The sequence below is a fragment of the Camelina sativa genome, chromosome 2 (genome assembly GCF_030686135.1).
Source record: "Camelina sativa cultivar CO46 ecotype springtype chromosome 2, ASM3068613v1".
Taxonomy (NCBI): domain Eukaryota; kingdom Viridiplantae; phylum Streptophyta; class Magnoliopsida; order Brassicales; family Brassicaceae; genus Camelina; species Camelina sativa.
This window is the reverse complement of record NC_141881.1, coordinates 20480269-20504575: the sequence shown is the minus strand read 5'-3', so window position 1 is coordinate 20504575 and position 24307 is coordinate 20480269. Positions and strand designations below refer to the sequence as shown.

General features: G+C 38.6%; 8 protein-coding genes and 1 long non-coding RNA gene across 13 annotated transcripts; 3 read left to right on the top strand and 6 right to left on the bottom strand.

Annotated features, from left to right (window-relative positions):
* The first annotated feature begins 137 nt into the window (after positions 1-137).
* On the top strand, positions 138-1144 carry LOC104726925 (dehydration-responsive element-binding protein 1D-like). The gene has a single exon (XM_010445901.2). The coding sequence runs from the start codon at positions 241-243 to the stop codon at positions 907-909; it is 669 nt and encodes a 222-aa protein (XP_010444203.1). The 5' UTR covers positions 138-240; the 3' UTR covers positions 910-1144.
* A 1085-nt stretch (positions 1145-2229) lies between these two features.
* Positions 2230-5133, top strand: LOC104726908 (zinc finger CCCH domain-containing protein 63-like). The gene is made up of 9 exons (XM_010445877.3): positions 2230-2465; positions 2615-3207; positions 3536-3625; positions 3744-3845; positions 3946-4092; positions 4183-4302; positions 4382-4441; positions 4540-4637; positions 4720-5133. The coding sequence occupies exons 2-9, from the start codon at positions 2641-2643 to the stop codon at positions 4862-4864; spliced, it is 1329 nt and encodes a 442-aa protein (XP_010444179.2). The 5' UTR covers positions 2230-2465; positions 2615-2640; the 3' UTR covers positions 4865-5133.
* Positions 5104-6968, bottom strand: LOC104726916 (sorbitol dehydrogenase). The gene is made up of 5 exons (XM_010445889.3): positions 6584-6968; positions 6416-6483; positions 5787-6314; positions 5505-5692; positions 5104-5410 (listed from the first exon to the last, which is right to left on the bottom strand). The coding sequence occupies exons 1-5, from the start codon at positions 6699-6701 to the stop codon at positions 5215-5217; spliced, it is 1098 nt and encodes a 365-aa protein (XP_010444191.2). The 5' UTR covers positions 6702-6968; the 3' UTR covers positions 5104-5214.
* A 168-nt stretch (positions 6969-7136) lies between these two features.
* Positions 7137-8356, bottom strand: LOC104726891 (uncharacterized). Of its 2 annotated transcripts, none has more exons than XM_010445854.2 (3): positions 8272-8356; positions 7755-7976; positions 7137-7608 (listed from the first exon to the last, which is right to left on the bottom strand). In XM_010445854.2, exons 2-3 carry the CDS (start codon positions 7956-7958, stop codon positions 7495-7497), a joined length of 318 nt encoding a protein of 105 aa, XP_010444156.1. In that variant the 5' UTR covers positions 7959-7976; positions 8272-8356; the 3' UTR covers positions 7137-7494. The 2 variants fall into 2 exon arrangements, with proteins under 2 accessions (XP_010444156.1, XP_087321538.1); XM_087465412.1 differs by having other exon boundaries at positions 7755-7970.
* A 2869-nt stretch (positions 8357-11225) lies between these two features.
* Positions 11226-11996, bottom strand: LOC104753015 (uncharacterized). The gene is made up of 3 exons (XR_015566193.1): positions 11757-11996; positions 11420-11483; positions 11226-11319 (listed from the first exon to the last, which is right to left on the bottom strand). It is a non-coding gene; the product is annotated as an uncharacterized LOC104753015 (long non-coding RNA).
* A 1339-nt stretch (positions 11997-13335) lies between these two features.
* Positions 13336-16067, top strand: LOC104726879 (protein HOTHEAD-like). Of its 2 annotated transcripts, none has more exons than XM_010445834.2 (5): positions 13336-13663; positions 13770-14411; positions 14694-15094; positions 15197-15768; positions 15852-16067. In XM_010445834.2, the coding sequence occupies exons 1-5, from the start codon at positions 13582-13584 to the stop codon at positions 15913-15915; spliced, it is 1761 nt and encodes a 586-aa protein (XP_010444136.2). In that variant the 5' UTR covers positions 13336-13581; the 3' UTR covers positions 15916-16067. The 2 variants fall into 2 exon arrangements, with proteins under 2 accessions (XP_010444136.2, XP_087321522.1); XM_087465396.1 differs by having other exon boundaries at positions 13484-13663; positions 13783-14411.
* A 7-nt stretch (positions 16068-16074) lies between these two features.
* Positions 16075-17648, bottom strand: LOC104726869 (DNA-directed RNA polymerases II, IV and V subunit 6A). The gene is made up of 6 exons (XM_010445822.3): positions 17474-17648; positions 17086-17119; positions 16828-16997; positions 16568-16619; positions 16409-16476; positions 16075-16296 (listed from the first exon to the last, which is right to left on the bottom strand). The coding sequence occupies exons 1-6, from the start codon at positions 17509-17511 to the stop codon at positions 16227-16229; spliced, it is 432 nt and encodes a 143-aa protein (XP_010444124.1). The 5' UTR covers positions 17512-17648; the 3' UTR covers positions 16075-16226.
* Positions 17649-17898: 250 nt separating this feature from the next.
* LOC104726860 (protein HOTHEAD-like) lies at positions 17899-20276 on the bottom strand. 3 transcript variants are annotated; one of them, XM_087465383.1, is made up of 5 exons: positions 20035-20276; positions 19278-19919; positions 18790-19190; positions 18190-18683; positions 17899-18103 (listed from the first exon to the last, which is right to left on the bottom strand). In XM_087465383.1, exons 1-5 carry the CDS (start codon positions 20105-20107, stop codon positions 17974-17976), a joined length of 1740 nt encoding a protein of 579 aa, XP_087321509.1. In that variant the 5' UTR covers positions 20108-20276; the 3' UTR covers positions 17899-17973. The 3 variants fall into 3 exon arrangements, with proteins under 3 accessions (XP_087321509.1, XP_087321512.1, XP_087321517.1); XM_087465386.1 differs by having other exon boundaries at positions 18790-19187; positions 20035-20196; XM_087465391.1 differs by lacking the exon at positions 17899-18103 and having other exon boundaries at positions 18123-18683; positions 20035-20193.
* A 376-nt stretch (positions 20277-20652) lies between these two features.
* On the bottom strand, positions 20653-23697 carry LOC104726843 (protein HOTHEAD-like). Its single transcript, XM_010445795.3, has 5 exons — positions 23573-23697; positions 22807-23448; positions 21911-22311; positions 21266-21822; positions 20653-21176 (listed from the first exon to the last, which is right to left on the bottom strand). Exons 1-5 carry the CDS (start codon positions 23658-23660, stop codon positions 21125-21127), a joined length of 1740 nt encoding a protein of 579 aa, XP_010444097.2. The 5' UTR covers positions 23661-23697; the 3' UTR covers positions 20653-21124.
* Positions 23698-24307: the final 610 nt, after the last annotated feature.

Below are 24307 nucleotides of genomic sequence, written 5' to 3'. Positions count from 1 at the left end.
ACTAAGTAAAGTGATTCAGAAGGACACGTGTCAGTAAAATACCGTGGGACAGTTGTCTTTACCAGATCCCTCCGTGTTCTGTCTCACTTTTTTTTTTTCTTATAAAATAAAAATTAAAACACAACACAACTTCACTTTCTTGTAATAAAAATATCTCAAAAAGTTCCAAACACCTGAAAAAAAAAAAGGAGAAAAAAAGATAGAAAGAGAAATTAAACATCTTATCCGGAACACACAAATATGAATCCTTTTTGTTCTGCTTTCTCGGACTCGTTCCTCTCAGTACCCGATCATAGGTCTCCGGTTTCAGACAGTAGTGAGTGTTCACCGAAGCTAGCTTCGAGTTGTCCTAAGAAACGAGCTGGGAGGAAGAAGTTTCGCGAAACGCGTCATCCGATTTACAGAGGAGTTCGTCAGAGGAACTCTGGCAAATGGGTTTGTGAAGTTAGAGAGCCTAACAAGAAATCTAGGATTTGGTTAGGGACTTTTCCAACGGTTGAAATGGCTGCTCGTGCTCACGACGTTGCTGCTTTGGCTCTCCGTGGTCGCTCTGCTTGTCTCAATTTTGCTGATTCTGCTTGGCGGCTTCGTATCCCTGAGACTACTTGTCCTAAGGAGATTCAGAAAGCTGCGGCTGAGGCTGCGATGGCGTTTCAGAATGAGAGTGTGACTGCGGAGGGATCGCAGACTGCGGCGGAGACGGAGGCTGTGAGGGAAGGGGAGAGGAGAATGGTAATGGAGGAGCAGAGTAGTAGTGTGTTTTATATGGATGAAGAGGAAGTTTTGGGGATGCCCAACTTTTTTGAGAATATGGCTGAGGGGATGCTTTTGCCCCCGCCGGAAGTTGGCTGGAACTTTAACGACTTTGACGGTGATGCTGACATGTCACTCTGGAATTTTAACGATTGAATTTTTCAAATAAAAAAAAATTGTTTCTGGATGATAATAAGTTAGTAGTTAGAGATTATTTGGACTTCTAGGATTGGTCCGTAGTTACGTACTTGGATTTTTAATTGTTTGGTACCAAAAAATTTGGAGTCATAAATCGTATATCATTTATTATATATTAGTCATTTATTCTTTGAAATGTTTTGTTTGTGTAACAGATTTTGGTCAAACTAGAGATATCAATTTTTTTTTTAAAGTTTTGGTGTGTTGTACACCTCAATTTGTGGATAGATTTCTCATGTGTCAAGTTAGAATCATAATGACTTTGACGTATCATCATCACTTAGGAGTTTGAGAGTGTTTGGATTGTATTTGTTTTGGATATTTATATAGTTAGAGATTGTTTGGACTTCTAAGATTGGTCCGTAGTTCCGTACCTGCTTTTTTCTTTCTTTTATTGGTGTACCAGAAGTTTAAGAATCTGGTCGACGGAGGTGTGAGTTTGTTTGACATGCACATTGGTAGTAGAAAACTAGAAAGAGTGCAATAATAATATGCTTTTTAATTCATTTTTTGGGTGAGTCAGAGTGAATAAACATTTTGATTCGTAGCATCTCAATATTATATTCGACAGCCGATTTTAAAATTGTGAAAAAATCTCTTACACAATAGTCATTCAACCACGTGGAAGGAGAAAATGACTAAGAGAGTTTTCTTGACCAATAACACTAATATTATAACATATACATACATTGTGGTCCTTCATACTTTTGTCAAACGAAAAGATAAAGTGTACAATATTTATTTGTGGCCTGCAACTTCTCACGGCTTGTGTGGTAAAGGCCAGTCCTGGACGCTGTTCAAATCATGTGTATCTTTCTCCACTGAGCAAACACTAAAAAAAGAGGTATTACTTGCTACCGTTTTCATTTTTGAAAAAAAAACAAGTCTCCCTTCACTAGTTTTCTTCCTCTCTTTGAGTTGAGAAGACTATTGTAAAATAATTATTAAATGATATATATAATTTTTTTTGGTAGGAAATAATATATATTATTTTCTAAAATAGTAAAGACTTTTAATATATGAAAAAATAATAATATATATAACTCTAAGGAAAGATAGCAATAAAAAATTGTATACCAAAAAGTTCAAAAGACCTAAAAAAGCCAATGAACTTTCTCTAATCAACCGGTTTTGTTGTTCCGGTCTAAATCAGAACCGGGTTTTGTTGTTCCGGTCTACACCAGAACCGGTTTCAACCAAGATTAAACATTAAAAAGTAATTTTGTAAAATAGACCCATCATAGGGGTAAAATTATAATTAGACATAGACGTCAAGCTGACGCGACTGGTGTTTCACTTTCTTTCTTCTTTCTCTCTCTTTCTACTAGTTCTGTCCTCTCCACGAAGATCCCCGAAAAGCTTATAAACCAAATCCAAATCCAAATCCAAATCCAAATCCACTTCAAGTTTTTCACTTTTTCTCTTCATTCATTAAATTCACAGTTCACACATTCACAATAATCCCAATTTTTTTAAAATTTCGACACTACTTGTTCGAGATTCTTTTTTTTGTGGTAATTAATTTTTCTAGGGTTTTCTCCAATTTTGCCGCTTGATTTAATCTATACGTGATCGGGTTTTGAAACAACCTATAGAGCTAAAAGTCCTGTTCTTTCTTGTATTAATTTGTCTACGTTGCTGGTGTTGTTGTTGTAATCTATAGAGAGAGAGAAGCCAAAAAAAAAAAACATGGATTTTGATTTGAACGGAGGAAACAAACGAGTCTTCAATAGACTCGGCGGCGGCGGAGGCGGTGGTGGTGGTGGGTCAAATCGTTCGTTGGCACCAACGGATACAAGACAAAAGGTTTGTTTCCACTGGCGAGCTGGGCGTTGTAATCGTTCTCCTTGCCCTTATCTACATAGAGAATTACCGGGTCCTGGTCCGGGTCAAGGTCAAGGTCCGGGTTATACGAACAAAAGGGTCGCTGAGGAATCTGGTTTTGCGGGTCCGAGTCACCGGAGAGGACCTGGGTTTAATGGGAACTCGAGTAGTAGTTGGGGGAGGTTTGGTGGGAACAGAACGGTGACGAAGACTGAGAAAGTTTGCAACTTTTGGGTAGATGGGAATTGCAGTTATGGTGATAAGTGTAGATACTTGCATTGTTGGAGTAAAGGAGATAGCTTCTCGTTGTTGACTCAGCTTGATGGTCATGAGAAGCTTGTTAGTGGTATTGCTTTGCCTTCTGGCTCTGATAAGCTTTATACTGGGAGTAAAGATGAGTCCTTGCGTGTTTGGGATTGTGCTTCTGGACAGGTATGGTTTGCTTAAAGGACCTTTTTGTTTTAAGCTAGATTTGTGTGGTTAGGATGTAGAGTAGCTAACTCGTGAACCTTGTTTGATGGATTGTTTAACGGATAGTTATCATTGTTTAGTTAAGCTGTAGAGTGTATCAAAAGAATCACAAGTAGAGTAATGAGCACAGATAGATTGATGTCAGTTGGTGTCTTAGTTGTCACACTAGGAAAAGAAGTGTCTAATTCGATGATCCTAATCGTATGTGAGGATTGCATTCCAGAACTTGTGAAAGTCTTTATCAAGTTTTACTTATTATGGATTTTGTTTTTTTTTCTCTTTTGATTAGTGTACAGGAGTACTCAAACTTGGTGGGGAAGTTGGCTGTGTGCTTAGTGAAGGGCCGTGGCTATTGGTTGGCATGCCAAATCTTGTCAAGGCAAGTCCTCAGTATGATTCCTCTTAGCAGTAACTTTTCTTGACTGTCTCAATAGATATCGAGAAACCCCTTTCATTCTTAGATCTTGTTGGCTAATATCTCATTCTTGTTGATACAGGCGTGGAATATTGAAACCAATGCAGACCAGAGTCTAAGTGGACCTGTTGGCCAAGTATATTCTCTTGTTGTGGGAACTGATCTTCTCTTCGCTGGTACACAGGTAAAATTCCCAGTGATTTTTTTGTTTGTGTACTACAATCTCTGCGATATATGGCGGCTTTTGGTTTAGTAAGTCACAAGTTCTTTACTTTTTTATTCAGGATGGCTCTATCTTGGCATGGAGATATAATACTGCCACTAACTGCTTTGAACCAGCGGCGTCACTGACGGGCCACTCACTTGCAGTTGTTACATTATATGTTGGGGCAAACAGACTTTATTCGGGTTCCATGGACAAATCTATAAAAGTAAGTACTTGTATTGTTTATCATCCTTGAATTTAAAACTCCCTTTTTTGATTCGTTTGAGCTAATCTATTTGGTTTATATGTTTAATAGGTTTGGAGCCTGGATAATTTGCAGTGTATACAAACACTCACGGATCATACATCAGTTGTGATGTCTCTCATTTGCTGGGATCAATTTCTCTTGTCTTGTTCATTGGACAACACTGTTAAGGTTTATTCGTCTTTCTTTAACTTCATAACTTTTATTGGAAATTTCGTTCTTCTCTCCTTGATGTGTCTTCCCGCTGTAGATATGGGCTGCAGGCGAAGGTGGCAACTTGGAAGTGACATACACTCACAAAGAAGAACATGTATGGTTTTTTATCAATGTGTTAGTTACCCTCTCTTATGGTCTTAATCTATATGTAATGTAACTAATAAATTTTGGCAATGTCTAAATTGGATTCAGGGAGTGTTAGCTTTATGTGGTGTACATGATGCAGAAGCCAAGCCAGTTTTATTATGCTCTTGCAACGACAGTACCTTGCGCCTCTACGACTTACCATCGTAAGACTTGCAACTTTTTTTGTTTAAATTCTTCAATTCCTCCTCTTTTGTTGGTTCTGATAAGCTTAGCTTCGTTCATTAGATTTACGGAGAGGGGAAAAATCTTTGCAAAGCAAGAGATACGGGCGATCCAGATAGGTCCTGGGGGCATATTTTTCACGGGTGACGGAACTGGTCAAGTCAAAGTATGGAAATGGTCCACTGAACCAGCCACGGCTTCGTCTTGAGAAAGTTTGATGCGATCGTCAAAGAGTTCTTTTCTACGGTTTTCTTGTACCATTATATATGGATCTGTTGGAATTTTTCTTTCTTGTTGAGGTCCTTCGAGTAGAAGCCACGGTCTGATGAGATGGACGGTGGCTAAGATCTTCTCATGTTGGGAATTTTGAGACAGAATTGGGAGAATTTAGGTCCCTTTTTGTCCAATTTCAGCATTTGTCTTGTAACGTTTGGATTGTGTGGTCAATTTGTCATAATGGATTATCTATTCATGAGAGATTCAGAGTTGATAATAAAGTTACAGAAGCATCATTATTACAGAACCTTGAAATATTCTTAGAAAAGCAAAGATTATTTTTCACAGATTGAACATAACTTTGATGGCATTGTTCCCACGAGCACTGGTTTCAAAGGCGTCTTCCACTTCCTTCTTCTGAGAGAAACCGAATCTGTGGGTTATGAGTGGCTTTACATCAATCTTACCACTTGTCAGGAACTCAAGACACAAAGGCCATGTGTTCTTGTACCTGAACACACCTACCACATCTACCTCCCTGTCTCAAAATAACACATTTTGCTTGTGCATCATGCGATTGTTTTCGGAGATTCTTACTTTAATGGTTACTGTAAAAACTCAAAAGAGGTTACCTTGCAGCTGCAGGAGTGAGAGGGACAGTCATTATACCATGACCCATTCCGACAAGACAGACTTTACCACCACACCGAGTGGCTGCTAATGCTGTTGACATGGTTTTGTTAAAACCCGCACAGTCGAACGTCACATCAACGTTTGACCCCATAGCTTTCTGAATTTGTTCAACCTCAGAACCAACATCCTGCAAAAGTGTAAAGGGACAGGTTCTCATCTTTACACAGTCAGATCACTAATGCTTTCAGAAAGATTTGGCAAGTAAAAAAAGTGTAAAGAACCTCTAAGTTTGTTGTCACTTGAACAATCCCATCTGCACCGAGCTGTTTGGCTACGGATAAACGGTTCTCATCAACATCCACAATAACAATTCTAGGCACACCAAAAGCCCGAGCAGCCAACATGGTGACAAGGCCAATAGGTCCGGCTCCCATTACCAATACATTTGTTTCAGGGCCAACCTCAGCTCGGCGACAAGCATGCACACCAACACTCAGTGGTTCACACATTGCTCCTTCCTCCAAACTCACATTCTCAGGCAATTTGAAGCATAGATCGGCAGGGTGAACCACTTGGTTAGCTAGAGAGCCATGAACTGGTGGGGTTGCAAAGAACTTCATCTCTGGACAAAGGTTGTATCTTCCTTCCCTGCAGAGATTGCATCTCCAACAGCTGATCCCAGGTTCAAGAGCAACACGGTCACCAACCACTAGATGTTTCACTTCTTCACCTACTTCTTCAATGATCCCAGCACATTCATGTCCAATCACCATTGGTTCTTTCACCACAAAATCCGCACATCTCATGGTCTTTGTTTTGTAACATTTACAGCCATCAAAAACCAACGTCAAGAGCCATTAAAAAATCAAAGAAAAGAACCAAAGATTCTCTTTGATTATATCCCAAGTACCTTAAGGTAATGAACATCACTTCCACAAATACCAACAGCTTTCATCCTAACTCTCACATCATGAGGACCTTTGCATGAACATAAATCTATCAGTTTCCAAGGCTTTTGAACCAAAGGATCACAGGACAATCCAATTAAATTAAATCCCAGAGAAAGTTATTGTCTTACCAACAGAAGGAAGAAGAAAAGGTTGGATCTTAAGGGTATTGATACCAACCAACCAAGCAGCCATGTTCTCTTCTCCAACCTTTGAGCCTTCTCCGTGAGACATCCCTCCTTTCCCCATAACTCTTCTCTACTACGCTCAGTTCAAAGCTCTATTGATCTCAGCTATTAGATTAAGCCAAAGCTTACCAGAACCAGAGCCTTAAAATAATGATTAAGAAAATAAAAGGGTCAGCATCGAAGTCTCCACTAAATAAATAAATAAATAGAGCAAAAACACAAGAACCAGACAAAACAAACACAAGCGGTGGGTGGCTTTTAATGTTTTTGGATAAAACCCGTATGGTTAGTATTTCTACGTTCTCATCATAAATCTCGTTTACCATTTTCTACTCTTCATCCAAATATAGACATGATAAGAACAAGTGCCTCAAAATAGCTTTCAAGTTTTCAAAACTTGGATGGTCTTTTATGCATTGGATAACATTTAGCAATATCAGAAGAGCATATTAATGAAGTCAAAAGACTAGTTTGATTACAGGAGAACAAGAAGAACTTAAGGAAGATTTTTTTCATTTACTTTGGCTGCCTTCTTTATATCAGAATTTGCAATTGCTACTGAGTTCTCTCACTTTGGTGGCTTCATCCAAGATATCAAGAACATAAATATGTTCTTGGTACACATATTGCTAAGCCAAAACAAATGCGGTACAACACAAACAAAAATTGTAACCCACACATCTCGGGTTTGTCAATACTCAGAGGAGTAAAAAAGGAAAGCTCTCTGGCTACATCTAGCATCACAATTATTCAAAAATTTACCCAAGATCTGTCCAAAGAAGTGAAGTAACCAGAAACGGCTCATCTCCCAAGAAAGTCAAAGAGAGGAACGAATGCGCATGCATTGCATATAATCAAGACTCGTAAACCTCGGGAAGACGAAGACCTACACTCGCTGCAGATTTGTTAAGCACTCGTTTCATCTCTTCAGTTCTATCAACCGCAATGTTGTATGAGAACAGCAAATCCTGCAAATAACCAGTTCACATATATCCATGTGAGAGAGACTATAAACACAACAACTAATACATTAATTAGTTAGATATATAGATCATGCTTTCCAAAACACAACTGCCAATGTGATTAAGACCAAACCATTAAAAAAGACTTTCACCTTGTGAGAATGAATGCTATTAAGAAGATAAGCGTAATTGCGGGCGAGGTTCATCTTCTCCGAGTTTGCAGGAGCATTCTTCCTAAACTCTTGCTTAACAAAGTCTATGAAATGAGCCTTGTGGTCTTCTTTACCAATATGTTTCACCACTGCTTTGAGTAGGTCACGGTATACTCTAGCAGCTTTAACAACCTCACCACTCATCTTCTCCTTCTTCTTCACCTTATAAACACATTTCAAATACACACACACATAAATAAATTAGGGTTACAACTCCAAATCGATTTGACTTATTCAATCAAATTATCTCATTCTAGTTCGATTAGAATAGCTAGTTAACTAATTAAGATCAAAATCAACAGACGAACGAGTTCAAAATCCCACAGCAAAATGGACAAATCGAAACAAGAGTTTGAACCGATGATTGAACGCAATCGAGATTGAATTGGGATACTAATGAATCTTAAGGATGGTTAAAATCGAGCTTGTTCAGTATAAGAAGTGAGAAGAAGCTTACACTAGATTCTCGCTGGCGCTGATCTGATCGGATAAAGTAGAAATCGGAAGTGAAGAAGAAGAAGAAGAAGAAGAAGCTCAGAACTGAACTTAATTTTTTTTAACTAAATTAGGTAATGGGCTTATAGAAGGAGCACAAGCCCAAAAGGTTGAGTAATAATCAGCCCAAAATTTGGCCTGCTCTTTCCTCTTGTAAGTTGCACAACTAAAGATATTTGAAATATTCCCTTATTCCTTCTTACTAAATCACAAATTCTTTTACTTTTATGAGGATGGATTAAGTTCAAAGATAAATTAAGTAATCGATGGTTGTATTTGTTTTTTTTTTTTTTTTTGGACAAAGGATGATTCTATTCATTCAAATAGAAAACATACAAATAAAGGAATATAGAATCCTAGAGTTTAAACGATTACAAGGAGAAGCTTTCCCCAAAGCCAAAAGCAAGAACAAACATCGGGCAATATTCCATGAGGGCTATGACACAAGTGCTAAGAAGCAAATGAAGGCATGTGGGATCATGGTTGCAGGATTGGACATGTCGAAGATCTCGAGAGATGGCAGGTAAGTCACGGTTAATAGACACAGTGCCATTGATAGCAGAATCAGAGCCAAGGAGCTAGCTAAAGTGAGGATCACTAGCAAACGCTGAGCCAAGGTAGGGATTCGGGAGTCAAAGACCCGGCGGTGATGGAGGGGCAATTGAAAATTTGCTCACCTAGGTGGGACCTGAAGTATAGAGCTAGAATTGTCGAGGGGAGGTTATTGGTAAAGAAGCTTCTAAAACAATAACCACAGCCTCGACAATTTGAGTTCAGTTCTAGTATGCCATGAGGCTTCAGCAACTTAGGAGCAAAGTATTTCAGGATTGAAGTTAGAACTAGGATTCACAGAACATAAATATAGACCGTAACATAACAGGTGGATCCTCTCTGCCATGAAAATGGTGATCAAGGATTCCACACAAAGTTTGTAGTCGGGAGGACATTGGCGAAGAGAAAACAGACCTGAGCTTCAAAGAAGAGGTTGGTTGCAGGGCAATGGGGACATGAGAGTTTAGTAAAGAAGCTAACAGCAGGTGCATAGGATAAATGTACTGTCGGAGCAAACCGGGTCGGTCCTCTCTGCCATGAAAATGGTGATCAAGGATTCCACACAGGTTTTGAATTTGACAACACATGGGAACAGAGACAAAAGGCCTGAGCTTCAGGGGATGGTGTGAGAACCGGGATTTAAGACAAACATGGTAAAACAAGCTTTGAGGACCAACAGACAATGTCGAAACATGAGCAGTCGCCATAGTTCTGACATACTCTTTGTACATCCTAGACACACTAGCTAGATGGAATCTCAGATGCAGTCTTCGGACATCGAGTATACCCAAACAAGCTAAGAGTAGTCTATAGGATAACAATGAGCTAGATAGAGAGAACCTGGGCTTTCAGGGATTGAGCAAGACCAGTTGGGATGCCATCAGACCGAGTTCGGATCCATAACTCATCCGCAGAGATCCGGTGGTTGCGGATGGCCAGTGGAGTTTAAACACGCAGCGGTTATCCGGAGGGGAGGAAAAGATCTCCTCCTCTGGTAGTAGTGGCCATGGGTCTGCAAAGCTCTCAAGGTGACAAGTCTGTGAGACGGGAGTCTAAAAATGGGGGCAAGACGCGGCTCTGGGAGAATTCCGCCAAGCATCAGCTCCGACGTATCGTATCTTGGGGAGGTTCGGCTGATGTTACAGAAAGAAGTTCTTCAGAGGCGGAGCACACTACGGATCGAGAAATTTGAAGATGTAAGGACTTTGAAGACTTCGACGGTAGGCCTGGGCAAGAGTATTTGAGGATGGGGTTCGCCGGACTCCACATCCTTCGGGACAAGCTCAGAGGCAAGTCTTCTTCGGCTGGATCTGGAATGGTGATCGGGGACTGAGGTAGATTCAAAAGGGGAAAATAAATGGGGAAAAAAGATTTAAAAGAGGAAACGAAGGAGCACAGGAAGCAGCAGAGTAAACCAGAAGGTGAGAGCACCCGACGCCGGAGCCCTACTGGCGTCGGAAAGTGATGGTGGTTACGGCGCCTCGAAAATAGTGCCTGGGAGAGAAATTAGGGCAAACTCTTCTTTTCCCTTCGATGGTTGTATTTGTTAGAGCATGGGCATTGGTGTCCCCTTGTTTTTGGTCCCCCAAATTTAATAGTATTATTTTGAAAGGTTCTTATTTTTAGTATAAGCATTGGTGTCTATTTGTATTTGGTCCTCCAAATAAAATAATAATATTTTCAAAGTTTAAATCTTTTAGGCATTAACATCTACTAAGTAGTAAATATACATCCCACTGGGGATTTATGTAGATGTTAAGCTAAGAAGAAGTAATAGCAGACGCAAAACATACATCATCAGCTGAGATCCTGACTTGCAGCTTGTTCTTGCACTCAGTACAGCTCATCACACCCTGCAATATCAGTAGATGTTCCGTCAAATCATATTAGCATATAATGAGGTAAAAATGCCTAACACACAGAAAACCACCATATCAGTAGTTGACAATTTGAGAGAAATAAACCGAATCTGTATCAAATATAGCAATGTAAATACAATAACGGTAGCCTAGATCATTAGCAGCGGAGAAAAAGCTTACTGTTCCATCACAAATTGGGCAGTCTTTTGAAAGCAATGGTGCACTAATGTCGATGGAGGAGGAAAGATGAATCAACTCAGCTCGATTTTCAACAATGGCATCTGCAACAGAATCAGCTGTTGGTTTCTCTCCACTACAAAAAAAGACAGAAAGGAGAAATCTTTAAGTTCTTTATGTATGTTACAATATCACTTGGATAACTAAAGCATTAACATACATCATTACGAATATTCAAGAGACTTGTCACAATAGTTTATTAACTCTCACGAAGTCTAATCGTTGAAGCGATTATAACTTGGTTTAACAAGAGACAATCCTACCTTCTCATATTGTAATCTTTGATTTGGTAATGAACATTCCCTGTTCCTTTGCACATGGTGCACCGTAATGCCTGCCACCCATTACAAGTTTTGCAATCCCTACCAACATAAAAATTTGCTCATTTCACTTGATGAATTCAAACATGTGAACCACAAATTTTCTAACTCATAAGACTAACTTCAAATCTTGAAAGCTGACCTTTGGCATATGACTTTTTCCCCAAATCCAATGCAATGTCATAAGTTCCAAGCGTAGCAACCGCCTACAATTCATTGGAACTTGAATGATAAAAAAGATTCCATATACCACAAAGTAAAACAAACACACATCTTCCAGTTTCCTAAACTGATTCTTATCTAATTCAAACTCTAATTAAAGTTCAAAACTTCAGCAAAAAACCAGAGAGAAATTGTCACGAAAACATAAGATACGAGAAAACCCGGAAAGAAAATGATAAACTCCAAGCTAGAAACTGAGCAAAACCAACAAAAAGTTTCAACCTTTTCAACAGCTAAGAACAGAGAAAGCAACTCACGAAAACAGAGAGATAAGAAAGTTTTGAGACGAATTCAGGGATGCCAAAGCCACGAGGTGCAGAGCCAGCGATGTCAAAAGCAAGAGTGAAAGGAGACAAGACAAGCTTGATTGGGAAATCGAGAATGTCTATGACTTGTTGTCCATAAAGAGTAGAGAATTACTTGAACTGAGTATCAGCGAACTGTGCCACGTTCTGTATTAAACGACCTGGTCCTCTCGACATTGGAGAAGATGAAGAAGAAGATAAGAGAGTTTTTCTCGCTCTCTGGTTTTGGTTTCGGGAGACATAGAAAATCGGCTTCGGGAATTCGTCGAGAACTTCGGGAGAGAAGATCGGATCGCCTTCAGGAGACACAGAAGATCGGCTTCGAGAATTCGTCGCCGTCGAGATAGAAGAGAGAAGTCGAGAAGTTTCTCTCGCGAAATTGTTTTCGGTTAATCCTAGACAAAATCTTCTACCAGTCACAACCAACCACGTGTCCAAGTACACGGACGAAAAACGTCCCAAATTAAGAATCGTTTCTTCGATATTAGACCTTTATTTATTTATTTAAAAACAAAAAGACTGGAGGACAGCCCAAGTGTACGCCGTTGCACATAGTCAAACCAGTATTTGGCAGTTTTCATAACCTTTCAGCAATTCTAAGGCTTTTCGTAGAAATTAAAAGAGATATATGATATATCGAATAAAAATATATGTGTCAGTCCACTGGTTTTAAAAAAAAAAAAATGAAGTTGAAAATCCATAAAAAAAAAAATACAAAGAGAATTGGAAAAAAGAGAAACAAGAAAACAAAGAAATTAAATTTTTTTAAAAAATCAGTAAATTGAGGCCCGGCAACAAAAGGTAGGCTCAGAAAAGTTAGATAGATCGATCGGTAGATGTCATTCCAACGTTACTCGATACGTTTAGATCCCTGAACCACTATATCCATCATAACTCATAAACATTCCTATGAATAGATTATTATATATAATCAGTTAATGAAAAATGCACGTTTTTTATAAGCAAAAACTTTTTAAAGAGAATTGAATAAACGTATCCCTTATATATAAACAAAGTAGTGGGCAGTCCGTAGTTGGAGCTAACTTCTTTCTATTTTTGACGGTGTTGTGAACTTTGTTATGCTCTCAGTCTCATACATACACCACGTTCAAACTATCATTGTATAAACGTATCCCTAGATAGCACATTTTGAATAGTACTATATAATATCCGAATTTACACATAAAACTATCATTGTATTTTAACTATTTATGTAGATTTTTGATAGATCTACATATTAATGATTGAATAACTATCAAAGTTCTTAAACATATATTGCTATAAAATACATGCAAAATGTGTTTCAAATGTCTTCTTGTGTGGTATGTAATTTGTAAAAAGAAGTAGTCCACTAAGATTTTTTATGCATATTGTCATTACTCATTAGTGGTGGTTGGGATAAAATCTTTACATGCAAGAGAATAAACAAATTCTAATTGTTGATGAGTCACGACTTTCATCGAGACCATTAATACTATTTTTATGACTTCATATATATTACGATTGAGGAAATTTATAGTTGCAAAGATTCACATAACCAGAAACAAGAACATCCCTTCTTTAATTTAAAAAATGAAAAAAATTTAACCAAGACCCTAAAATCTTTGTATGAATCTAGGACCAATAAATAAGTGTTGGTGAACCATAAAAGCTTCCTCTCATAAAGACGAACGAAAAGAGGCTCATGCATCATCTTATTATATAAACCCTATCAAACCTATTCTTATTTTTTGCTCTAATCTTAATATAAAAGATTCAAACATAATCTTTCACCGTAATGGGTTTACAAATATTATGGTTAGGTCGCATTGTTCTCGTCGTAACATTCATCTCCCATGCCTTGTGTTTTCCAGATCAAGGTATTGTATTTTTACGTATCACTCAATGTGTGACGATATATATTAATCAGCGTTTGAAACTTATCGTATTAATAAATAGTGAAAATTGTTATTTTTTTACGTGAAGCTGGCTATTACAGTTTTATGAAAGATGCAATACTTGCACCAATGTTCGCTCGGTTCGACTACATAATCATCGGAGGAGGAACCTCTGGTTGCGCATTAGCCGCAACGCTATCTCAAAACGCTAGCGTTTTGGTTCTCGAACGAGGCGGCGCTCCTTACGACAATCTGACGGCCACAGATATCGGAAACTTCGCCAACACACTCTCAAACACATCACCCAAGTCGTGGTCGCAGCTTTTTGTATCCGAGGACGGAGTTTACAACACACGTGCCCGCGTCCTCGGTGGAGGCTCGGTGTTAAACGCCGGGTTCTACACACGTGCGGGAGATGAGTACGTGAAGGAGGCTGAGTGGAAGAGCGATGAAGTTGAAGCTGCTTACGAGTGGGTCGAGCAAAAAATAGCGTTTCAACCGCCCATGATGGGGTGGCAAACGGCGTTGAAAGATGGACTTTTGGAGGCTGGTGAGTTTCCGTATAATGGTTTCACGTACGATCATATCAACGGGACTAAGGTCGGTGGTACGATCTTTGACCGTGCTGGTCATAGACACACTGCGGCTGATTTGTTGGAATATGCTAAGCCGGAGACCATTGTTGTCTACTTGCACGCTTCTGTTCACAAGATCCTCTTCACCACCAAAGGTATAATTTGATTCATTTACATATTTTCTTTTTGTTGTTTTTGTTCTATTATTTGGTTAAGAGCAAGCAAATCCGGTTTATAGTTTCGGTTCGGGTGGTCATATAAACCATATTAAGCTGTTGTAGATTAAAAAATGAGAGCGTAAGTATAATTGGGGTAGTCATCTATACACTATACAGTTTTTTTTGGTAAGGCTCTATACACTATACAGTTTAGATTTAGTTCGGTTTGGTTTTATATGTCCACTTCCACTTAAGATACAAAAACTACGTTTTGGACAGGAAGGCCAAGGCCAAAAGCATACGGAGTTATATTTCAAGACGCAAACGGAGTGTTACACAAGGTAGAGTTAGAGAAGAACGCAATGAACGAGGTGATTTTGTCAGCGGGTGCTATCGGGAGCCCGCAGTTGTTGATGCTGAGCGGTATAGGTCCCACGGCTCATCTCGCGGCTCACGGGATTAAACCGGTGGTCTTAGATCATCCGATGGTAGGGCAAGGGATGGGAGATAATCCGATGAATGCAATCTTTATTCCTTCTCCTACTCCTGTCGAGGTTTCTCTAATACAAGTCGTTGGAATCACAAAGTTTGATAGTTACATTGAAGGAGCAAGTGGCGTCATCTTCACTTATAGTTGGACCCGTAAATTTTTCGATGGTGTTTTGAATTATCTCAACGAGGTATAACATATTATACTATTTACACAATCAAAGTTATTATATAACTTTGTTATTTATATCCATGAGACTATATGTTAAATCTATCTTCTTTCATTGTGTAAGATGCAAGCAAGCCGTACTGCTAGTACCACATCTCCAACATTGTCGACCCAATCCATTACAGATTTTTTCAAATCCATGGATCCTCTATTGAATGCTTCCACGAGAGCCGGTTTAATCCTTCAGAAAATCGCGGGACCGGTCTCGAGAGGTCATTTGGAGCTTAGGAACACAAATCCAGATGATAATCCTTCAGTGAGGTTCAACTACTATCAAGATCCAGAGGATCTAAAGAAGTGTGTTGAAGGGATCAACACCATTATTAAAGTGATCAATTCCAAGGCATTCTCCAAATTCAAGTACCTGGACGCAACCATAAAAGGCCTGCTCGACTTAATACTTAGCGTTCCCACCAATCTAAGGCCGAGGCACTTAACCTCAGCATTCAATTTGAAGCAGTTTTGCATTGACACTGTGATGACTATTTGGCATTACCATGGAGGTTGCCAAGTTGGAAGAGTGGTTGACAAGAATTACAGAGTGTTAGGCCTCGATTCATTAAGGGTCATTGATGGATCCACATTTCTCAAGTCCCCTGGGACTAACCCTCAAGCTACGGTTATGATGCTTGGAAGGTAAAAATGCATAAACCAAATGATCGAATGATCCAAAATATGTTGAAGATTTGATTAGCTGAATGTCTTGATGTTATGTGTAGGTATATGGGCCAAAGGATTCTTCAAGAGAGGGCAACTTACCACAAAAAGGATGATGAATCATAAGATATTACTCTAGAGACATATGCTTTGAAAAATCTTGATCTTGGAATTGATTTAATCAAATGTACGATGAACTTAAATAGGCTGAATGTGTACATCCGTCCATGTTCTGTTTCTATTATGTATAATAATGCTGGAACTACTGAACTTCGGGACTTCTGGTTTTTGCAAAGTCTCGGAATATAAAACCAACAACTAAGTCGGCAGTACACATAAGTTTCAGTGATTAAAGTATGAGAGATTTAACATCCATATGAGGGCAAAAGATAGCAAAATACATACAGATATCTCTCTCTCACTCTCTGGTCAGATTCTCAATCACCACCGACTTGACGCTTCCACGAGTCTTCAACGATCAGTTCATCAACTCCCCACTCCTCGAAACTGATTCAGAGTCATACAGTTAGTCACAAGAAAAGAAGAGATCGAAGTGATTGAAGAGAAGAACATAAGCTCAAAAATTCTGAATTTTGATTAAGATTGTTGCAATGCTCACCTTCCATCAGGTAGATAGCGTCTGATAGTGAATGGAATCTTCCTTTGCCTAAGCTCCTTCATTGCAATCTAAAGCCAAATCATAATTAATTACCTCAAGCGTTCCATATATCTACGTTTCAGAACAAGTCAGAAAACAACAAGGAAGGAAGTAGTATACCTCAAGAGGATCAGTCTCACCCTCTAGCTCGACCATGACAGGAGCATTCATGCTGCATCAGACAAAAAAAGAAAACATAATTGGGAATCAAACTTTTCGAGCCAACTTAACAGTCAAAGATTGTTCTCAGGCTAACTAAGTACTCTCAACAACGATTTTACAAAAATGATGACAGTTTCTTAACAAAATGAAGATCTCTAAGATAAGTAATATATACTTGATACTCATGAAACAAAAGGGGAAGAAACAAAGAACCATACCTAATCTGCAAAGCGCGAGTACCGAGAATACGTGCACGTTCATACTTGGTCATAAACTTGGACGTTTTCCGTGGACGTTGTACAGCTTCAGTTTCAACCTTATCTTCTGTTTCAATTGGCTCACCATTGATATCCTCCTCTTTCATATCAGCATCTTCCTCTACTCCTTCCTACACACACAACAAATGAGAAACAGAAGGTTGTATAATAATAAGCAACATCAATGTCTCTTCTACGAAGAAATAAACTGTAGCTTACTTCAATCTCAGGCTCCACTGGCTCATCCTCATATCTGCAAATTGAAAATCCCACAATCAAACAATTAGTAAGAAATCAGTCTGAGATTTCACTAGAAAGCTCAGAGAGTAACAAAAAAAAGTCGTTTTTTTCTCAATCAATCGCCGATGAAATTAGGGTTTCTACCTTAAATGCTACGCCGAACAAAACCGAAGCTAAGGTTTTATCGAGAGAAACCCATTAATAAATACTGTTAATTTAGAGAGAATAGCCTAATCCAAATTTTGCTCTGAATCGTTTATGAATTCGTTGAGAAAAAAAAAATCGAATCTTTTTGAAATCGAGTCACAAAAAAAATGAATACAGAGAGAGAGAGAGAGAGATAGAGAGAGCAGGAGAGGAGAATTACCCCAAGTCATCGACTTCGTTGTAATCATCGTCAGCCATTGTAGTCGATTTTTTTTAAGAAATCGCTTCTCCTCCTCCGCCTCGGTGATAAACCCTAACAAATCGTTGACGATGCAGAGAGAGAGAATGCGTTTGCGTTGTGTTGATCCCACTCTCAATAAATTGATATTTATTCCGGTTTATTTATTGAACCGTCTTTTATTTTAAGCCCAATGTAGGCCCATATAAGCCCAGATCATGGTCTTGGTGCATATGATTTATGAGCATCGAGTAAATGTGACTAGCATGAAACAACGTCAGTGTTGACTTGAAAGTATTTGTAGTATGGTTGGTGAAATGTAAAATGACTTGAAATTATATTTGTAATTTTGTATTTTTGAAATAGATTTAACAAGAAATTTAATAATATTTATTCATAAATCATTATTATTAAATAATTAATATGGTTTTATTCATGAAATATGTGATATACAATATACACTATGAGGCTACTTTTTTATTTCAGAATTTCTTCTTCTTGGATGATGAATAGCCAATACTGGTCTCATCTTTAGTTGGAACAACGGTAGAATAATCACAATCTTTTTCTCGAAAAGCAGCTCTCTCTCGAAGAATCCTTTGCCCCATGTACCTACACATGCATATAACACTCCAACAATTAATCATATATATCTTTCCAAGAATCATACATGATCATTTGTTATCAGCGTACTTTACCTTCCGAGCATCATGACCGTGGCTTGTGGATTAGTCCCCGGAGACTTGAGAAATGTTGATCCATCAATGACCCTTAAGGCATCAATGCCTATGACTTTGTAATTCTTGTCGACCACTCTTCCAACTTGGCAACCTCCATGGTAATGCCATATAGTCATCACAGTATCAATGCAAAACTGCGTCAAGTTGAACGTTGAGGTCTCGTGCCTTGGCCTCAGATTGATGGGAAGGCCCAACATGACATTGAGCAGCTCACGTGCGGTCACACCTGGGTACTTGTACTTGGAGAAGGCATTAGAGTTTATCACTTTAATAACTGTTTCAAGTCCCTTAACACATCTCTTAAGATCTTCTGGTTCTCGGTAGTAGTTGAATGTCACTGAAGGGTTATCATCTGGATTTAAGTTCCGGAGTTCTAAGTAACCTCTTGAGAGCGGTCCGTCTACTTTGTGGAAGACCACGCCCACATTTTCAATTATGTTCAATCGAAGCCTCTGCACGCATAATGCGTCATGAAGAAAGGTAACATATAGTCTCATGCATGATTTGAGTACGTAACAAGTTATAATAACTTTTCAAGTGTATTTATATATATTGTACCTGGTTGAGAAGATCCAACATACCATCGAATAATTTATGGGTCAAGTTAAAAGAGACGTTTAAGCCACTTCCTCCTTCAATGAAATCATAGAACCTAGTGATTCCAACGACCTGTACGAGGGACAGTTCTACAGGTTGAGGAGAAGGGACGATCGCAGCGTTCATCGGATTATCTCCCATCCCTTGCCCAACCATGGGTTGATCCAGGACCACCGGATTCACCCTATGAGACTCAAGATGGGCCATAGGACCAACACCACTCAGCATCAATAGTTGCGGGCTACCAATGGCTCCCGCAGACAAAATAACCTCGTTCATTGCGTTCTTTCCCAGCTCTGCCTTGTGGAACACTCCATTTGCGTCCTGATATATTACTCCGTACGCCTTAGGCCTCTCTCCTTCTGTCCAAAACAGAGTTTTCTTATCCAAAGTGTATAAAAATATAAAAAAACAAAATGTGAATATGAAACTATATAAACATCAACTACCTCTAGTGGTGGTGAAGAGGATCTTGTGGACAAGAGCGTGCAAGTAGACAACAATCCCGTCCGGATTAGCATACGCTAACAAATCTGCAGCCGAGTGTCTATGGCCGGCAGGGTCAAAGATCGTACCGCCGATCTTAGTCCCATTAATATGAAGGTACGTGAAACCGTTGTATGGAACCACTCCAGCTTCCAAAAGCCCATTTTTAAGTGCCGATTGCCATCCCATCACTTGTGGCTTGAACACAAGTTTCGTTTCTACCCATTCGTAAGCAGCTTCCACTTCATCGATATCCCACTCAGCCATCTTCACGTAAGCTTCCTCGGCACGTGAGTAAAACCTAGCGTTCAGCACCGAGTCTCCACCGAGGACGCGTGCACGATGGTTGTAAACGCCGTCCTCGGAGATGAAAAGCTGCGACCAAGCTTTTGGTGTGGTGTTTAAGAGTGTGATGGCGAAGTTTTCGATATTGGTAGCCGCAAGATTGTCATAAGGAGAGCCGCCGCGTTCAAGAACCAAAACGTTGGCGTTTTGAGATAGTGTTGCGGCTAATGCACAACCGGAGGTCCCTCCTCCGATGACTATGTAGTCGAAGCGAGCATAAGTTGGTGCTAGTGTTGCATCTTTCATAAATCCATAATACCCTGTGTTGACATTAAACAATTTCTATATAGTAATATAACGTAACAGGTGACATGTTATTGAACATGTCCATGATGAATGGTAACTACTAACTATTATTATATATATGATATGTACCTTTATCGGAATAACATGGGCTATACAATATGAAAATTGTGATCAGAATAAAACAAAAAATATGAAAATCCATTGCGCGCAGTTTAAGAGTAGATTCCCAATGTTCTATATATCTTTTGGAGATTAAAGAAACACTACTATATATAGCAAGATGAAGTATGAACCCCTTTGTTCAAATTTGATTAGTTCCCCAATTTATGGGTATTTTTCTTACAACCAAACGATTTCGTACTGAAATATACAAAAAAAAAGAACTCAAGAAACCACAGCTATTACTTTTTCTAAAGTTTTTTTTTTTGTGTGGCAAATAACATCGGAACAGAAAAATATTATTATGTATGATTATCTTTAATTTAACTATTACGGTAATTTTTCTATATAAAATCATTCAAACTTGTCCAAAAACTAATTAACAAACAGTATTTTATTTGCTCCTATTGCTATTTTGTTAATATCATTCAACTTTTGCCATTGCGAAAAAAAATTCTCCTAAAACAGTTTATTTTAGAAAAACAAATAGTCAGTAGCATAAAGCGATTAAAGTCTTTATTGCTTCCTCTTAAAAGTTTAAACCAAAGAAAGGCACCAACTTAAGCTAAACAATGCAACTTCAGATTATTTAAAAGATCAACACACTTTTTTCGCAAATACTAAATAAGAAATGTTTGAGTTAAAAAGATAAATCAATAATCAACATCAATCACCACTCTCGTTCATTTGTAAATAACTTCACATCTTCTCCAACACAAAACTACCGATGCAGCGTGAAGTGCCGGTCTTACCTTTGTATTCTTTTGGGATTTCTTCCTTATTCGTTTTGTTATTTCCTCAGTTTGAGATTATACCATTTCAATTCTAATAGGATTTGTGGTTTAAATGTCTTTGTTCTGACAGGTACAAAAACTTTCGGCTCCTCTCTTACTCTTTCCCTTTTTGGTTCTTGTAATGCAATGTACTAACTACTAATCACCAACAAAATAAAAGCAAAATATTTTAAACCTAGTCACAACAGTTGGGCTCTCATTGTTTGGTCCAGAAAGAATGCAAATTCACCTAGCAACAATCTCAATTTAGAACCTTAGGCTTCTTGCTATTTTTCGTGGAAAGCGGCCCTTTCCCTAAGAATTTTCTGCCCCATGTACCTAAACATAGTAGTCCAACAATCATTTTTCATTTTCCAACAATATAATCATATATTCCTTATGGATTTTGTGATGGTTTTGGTGCTTACCTTCCGAGCATCATGACTGTGGCTTGCGGATTAGTCCCCGGAGACTTGAGAAATGTGGATCCATCAATGACCCTTAAGGCATCTATGCCTATGACTTTGTAATTCTTGTCAACGACTTTTCCAACTTGGCAACCTCCATGGTAATGCCAAATAGTCATCACAGTGTCGATGCAAAACTGCTTCAAGTCGAAACTTGAGCTCAAGTGCCTCGGCCTCAGATTGGTGGGAAGGCCCAACATGAGACCTAACAGTTCATGCCCGGTCACACCAGGGTACTTGTACTCTGAGAAAGCCTTGGAATTTATCACTTTAATAATGGTCTCAACCCCTTCAACACACTTGTTCAAATCCTCTGGTTCTTGATAGTAGTTGAATGTCACTGAAGGGTTATCGTGAGGATTACTGTTCCGGAGCTCCATGTGTCCTCTCGAGGCTGGTCCATCTACCTTGTGGAATATTATACCCCCATTGATCATCACGTTCAATCCAAGATCCAAGGGTTTTAAAAAGTTTACGATAGACTTGGTCAGGACATTCCTAGACGTAGTATCGCTTGTCTGGATAAACGTACCATAGTTAGATAATAAAAAAATAATCTTATAAATAATAAGCCTTTAAATGTATTTATGTTATATGTATATATACCTCGTTAAAAAGATTCAAAACACCATCGAAAAACCTACGGGTCAAATCAAAAGAGAGACTCAAACCACTTGCACCTTCGATGTAAGTATCAAACTTTGTGATCCCAACAGCTTGTACGAGGGATACTTCTACAGATTGAGGAGAAAGGATGAGTAAGGGGTTAAGGGGATTATCAGCCATTCCCTGCCCAACCATGGGGTGATCTAGAACGAGTGGGTTCACGCCACGATTAGCAAGATGGGCTTCAGGACCCACGCCACTCAGCATCAACAGTTGCGGACTACCCATGGCTCCAGCTGACAAGATCACTTCGTTCATTGCGTTATTTGCTAGCTCTACCTTGTGGAACACTCCATTTGCGTCCTCAAATATCACTTGGTACGCTTTTGGTTTTTGGCTACCTGTTTTATTATATTTTAAAGTTGATTTTTGTTTCAAGTAAATTTAAGTAAGAATCATTCGTTAAATTCAACTAAATCATAAATTAAGTGAAAACGAAAAAAAAAAAGTCAAATAAATCGGGTTGTCCATTAATAATACTTGACCATTCATTTACTCATAACTATCAACCAATTCAATGTCTAGCTAGATTTTTAAAATACTTTTTTTTTTCAACAAACTACCATTGATTGGCTTAATTTAAAATTACTTATTCGTTTCTATATTTTAAAAATATTTTAACAAAATGCCTCTTGTCTGGAAACAACAACATTTTTATGTTTTATTCTCTAGACATATATTAAAACTTTTAGAAAGTGATATAACATTAAAAAAAAATTAAAACTGTTTTTAAAAAATCAAAAGGTTAAAATCAGTTTATTCGATAAACCCCTAAAACAAATGTGATTATGTCCTACCAAAAAAAAAACAAAAAAATGTGAATATGAATCGAGTACCTTTGGTGGTGAAGATGATCTTGTGAACAGAAGCTTGCAAGTAAACAACAATCGTTTCCGGATTAGCATATTCTAACAAATCCGCCGCCGTGTGTCTATGACCAGCACGGTCAAAGATCGTACCACCGATCTTTGTCCCGTAGATATGATCGTACGTGAAACCGTTGTCCGGAAACTCACCAGCCTCCAAAAGCCCATCTTTGAGTGCCGATTGCCATCCCATCACTTGTGGCTCGAACACAAGTTTCTTCTCGACCCACTCGTAAGCAGCTTTCACTTCATCCATCTCCCACTCAGCTTCCTCCACGTAATCATCGCCCGCACGCGAGTAAAATCCTGCGTTTATCACCGAGCCTCCACCGAGGACACGTGGCCGTGTGTTGTAAACGCCGTCCTCGGAGACGAAGAGCTGCGACCACGAGTTCGGTGTGTTGCTTAAGAGTGTGTTAGCGAAGTTTCCAATATCACTGGCCGTGGGATTGTCATAAGGGGAGCCACCACGTTCAAGAACCAAAACACTAGCGTTTTGAGAGAGCGTTGCGGCTAATGCACAACCTGCTGTTCCTCCTCCTCCGATGATGTAGTCGAAACGAGCTAGCTTTGGTGCCAATGTAGCATCTTTCATAAATGTATAATGCCCGGCTTTACACCCAAATAACAAATAACAATAAAATCATGAATATTGAAGTGAATACTAGAATCCAACATATATATCATCATCACACACTGAATCGTATCTATAGGAATTAGGGACGCAGTATCGTACCTTTCTCGGAATAACAAGAGCCATGGAAGATGAACACTACGACGAGTATATTACGGAATACATGAATACATGAGTTGATGGTCATCATACCATACCACGGCAGTGCAATGTTACTAATCAAAGCAATGACTATATAACGGTCGATATTGTAAAATGTATATTACAAAAAGTCAAAGACAGATCTGCAAGGAGTTGTTTATAAAGTCATCCTATAACAAATAGACTAATAATGGTATGCCATGTGAGAACGGAAGAAATGTTGTTGACATTAGTATACAAAAACAATAGAGATATAATCAAATCAATACACCACATCTCCACATGCATTATGCAATATACATTTGTATATAGTTATTACATTTTTATAGTTGTTAACATATTCTTGAGAATTAATAAGAATTACACGTTCACGCTTCTTAAGCATCCAAATCCATGGACCATGATAATGGTGTTATCTTAAATCAAAGCCTCTCTCTATTCAATGATTAGGTGAATCCCGTATTACACGCAAGTATCTATATTTCCTTTGTAATAAGATGATGAGAAAAATATTTCTAATCATTATTTAGTTGAAATCATTCCGTTGGCTTTTCTTTTATTCAACTAAACATATTTTAACCAACTCAACGACGTTTTTAGTTCATAGTGCTACAGTACTTTAAATGAATGGTTTTGAAGAGCAATCATCTACAAGTAGTCTACTACCGAGAGTGGTGAGCCTCAAGCACAACTCGG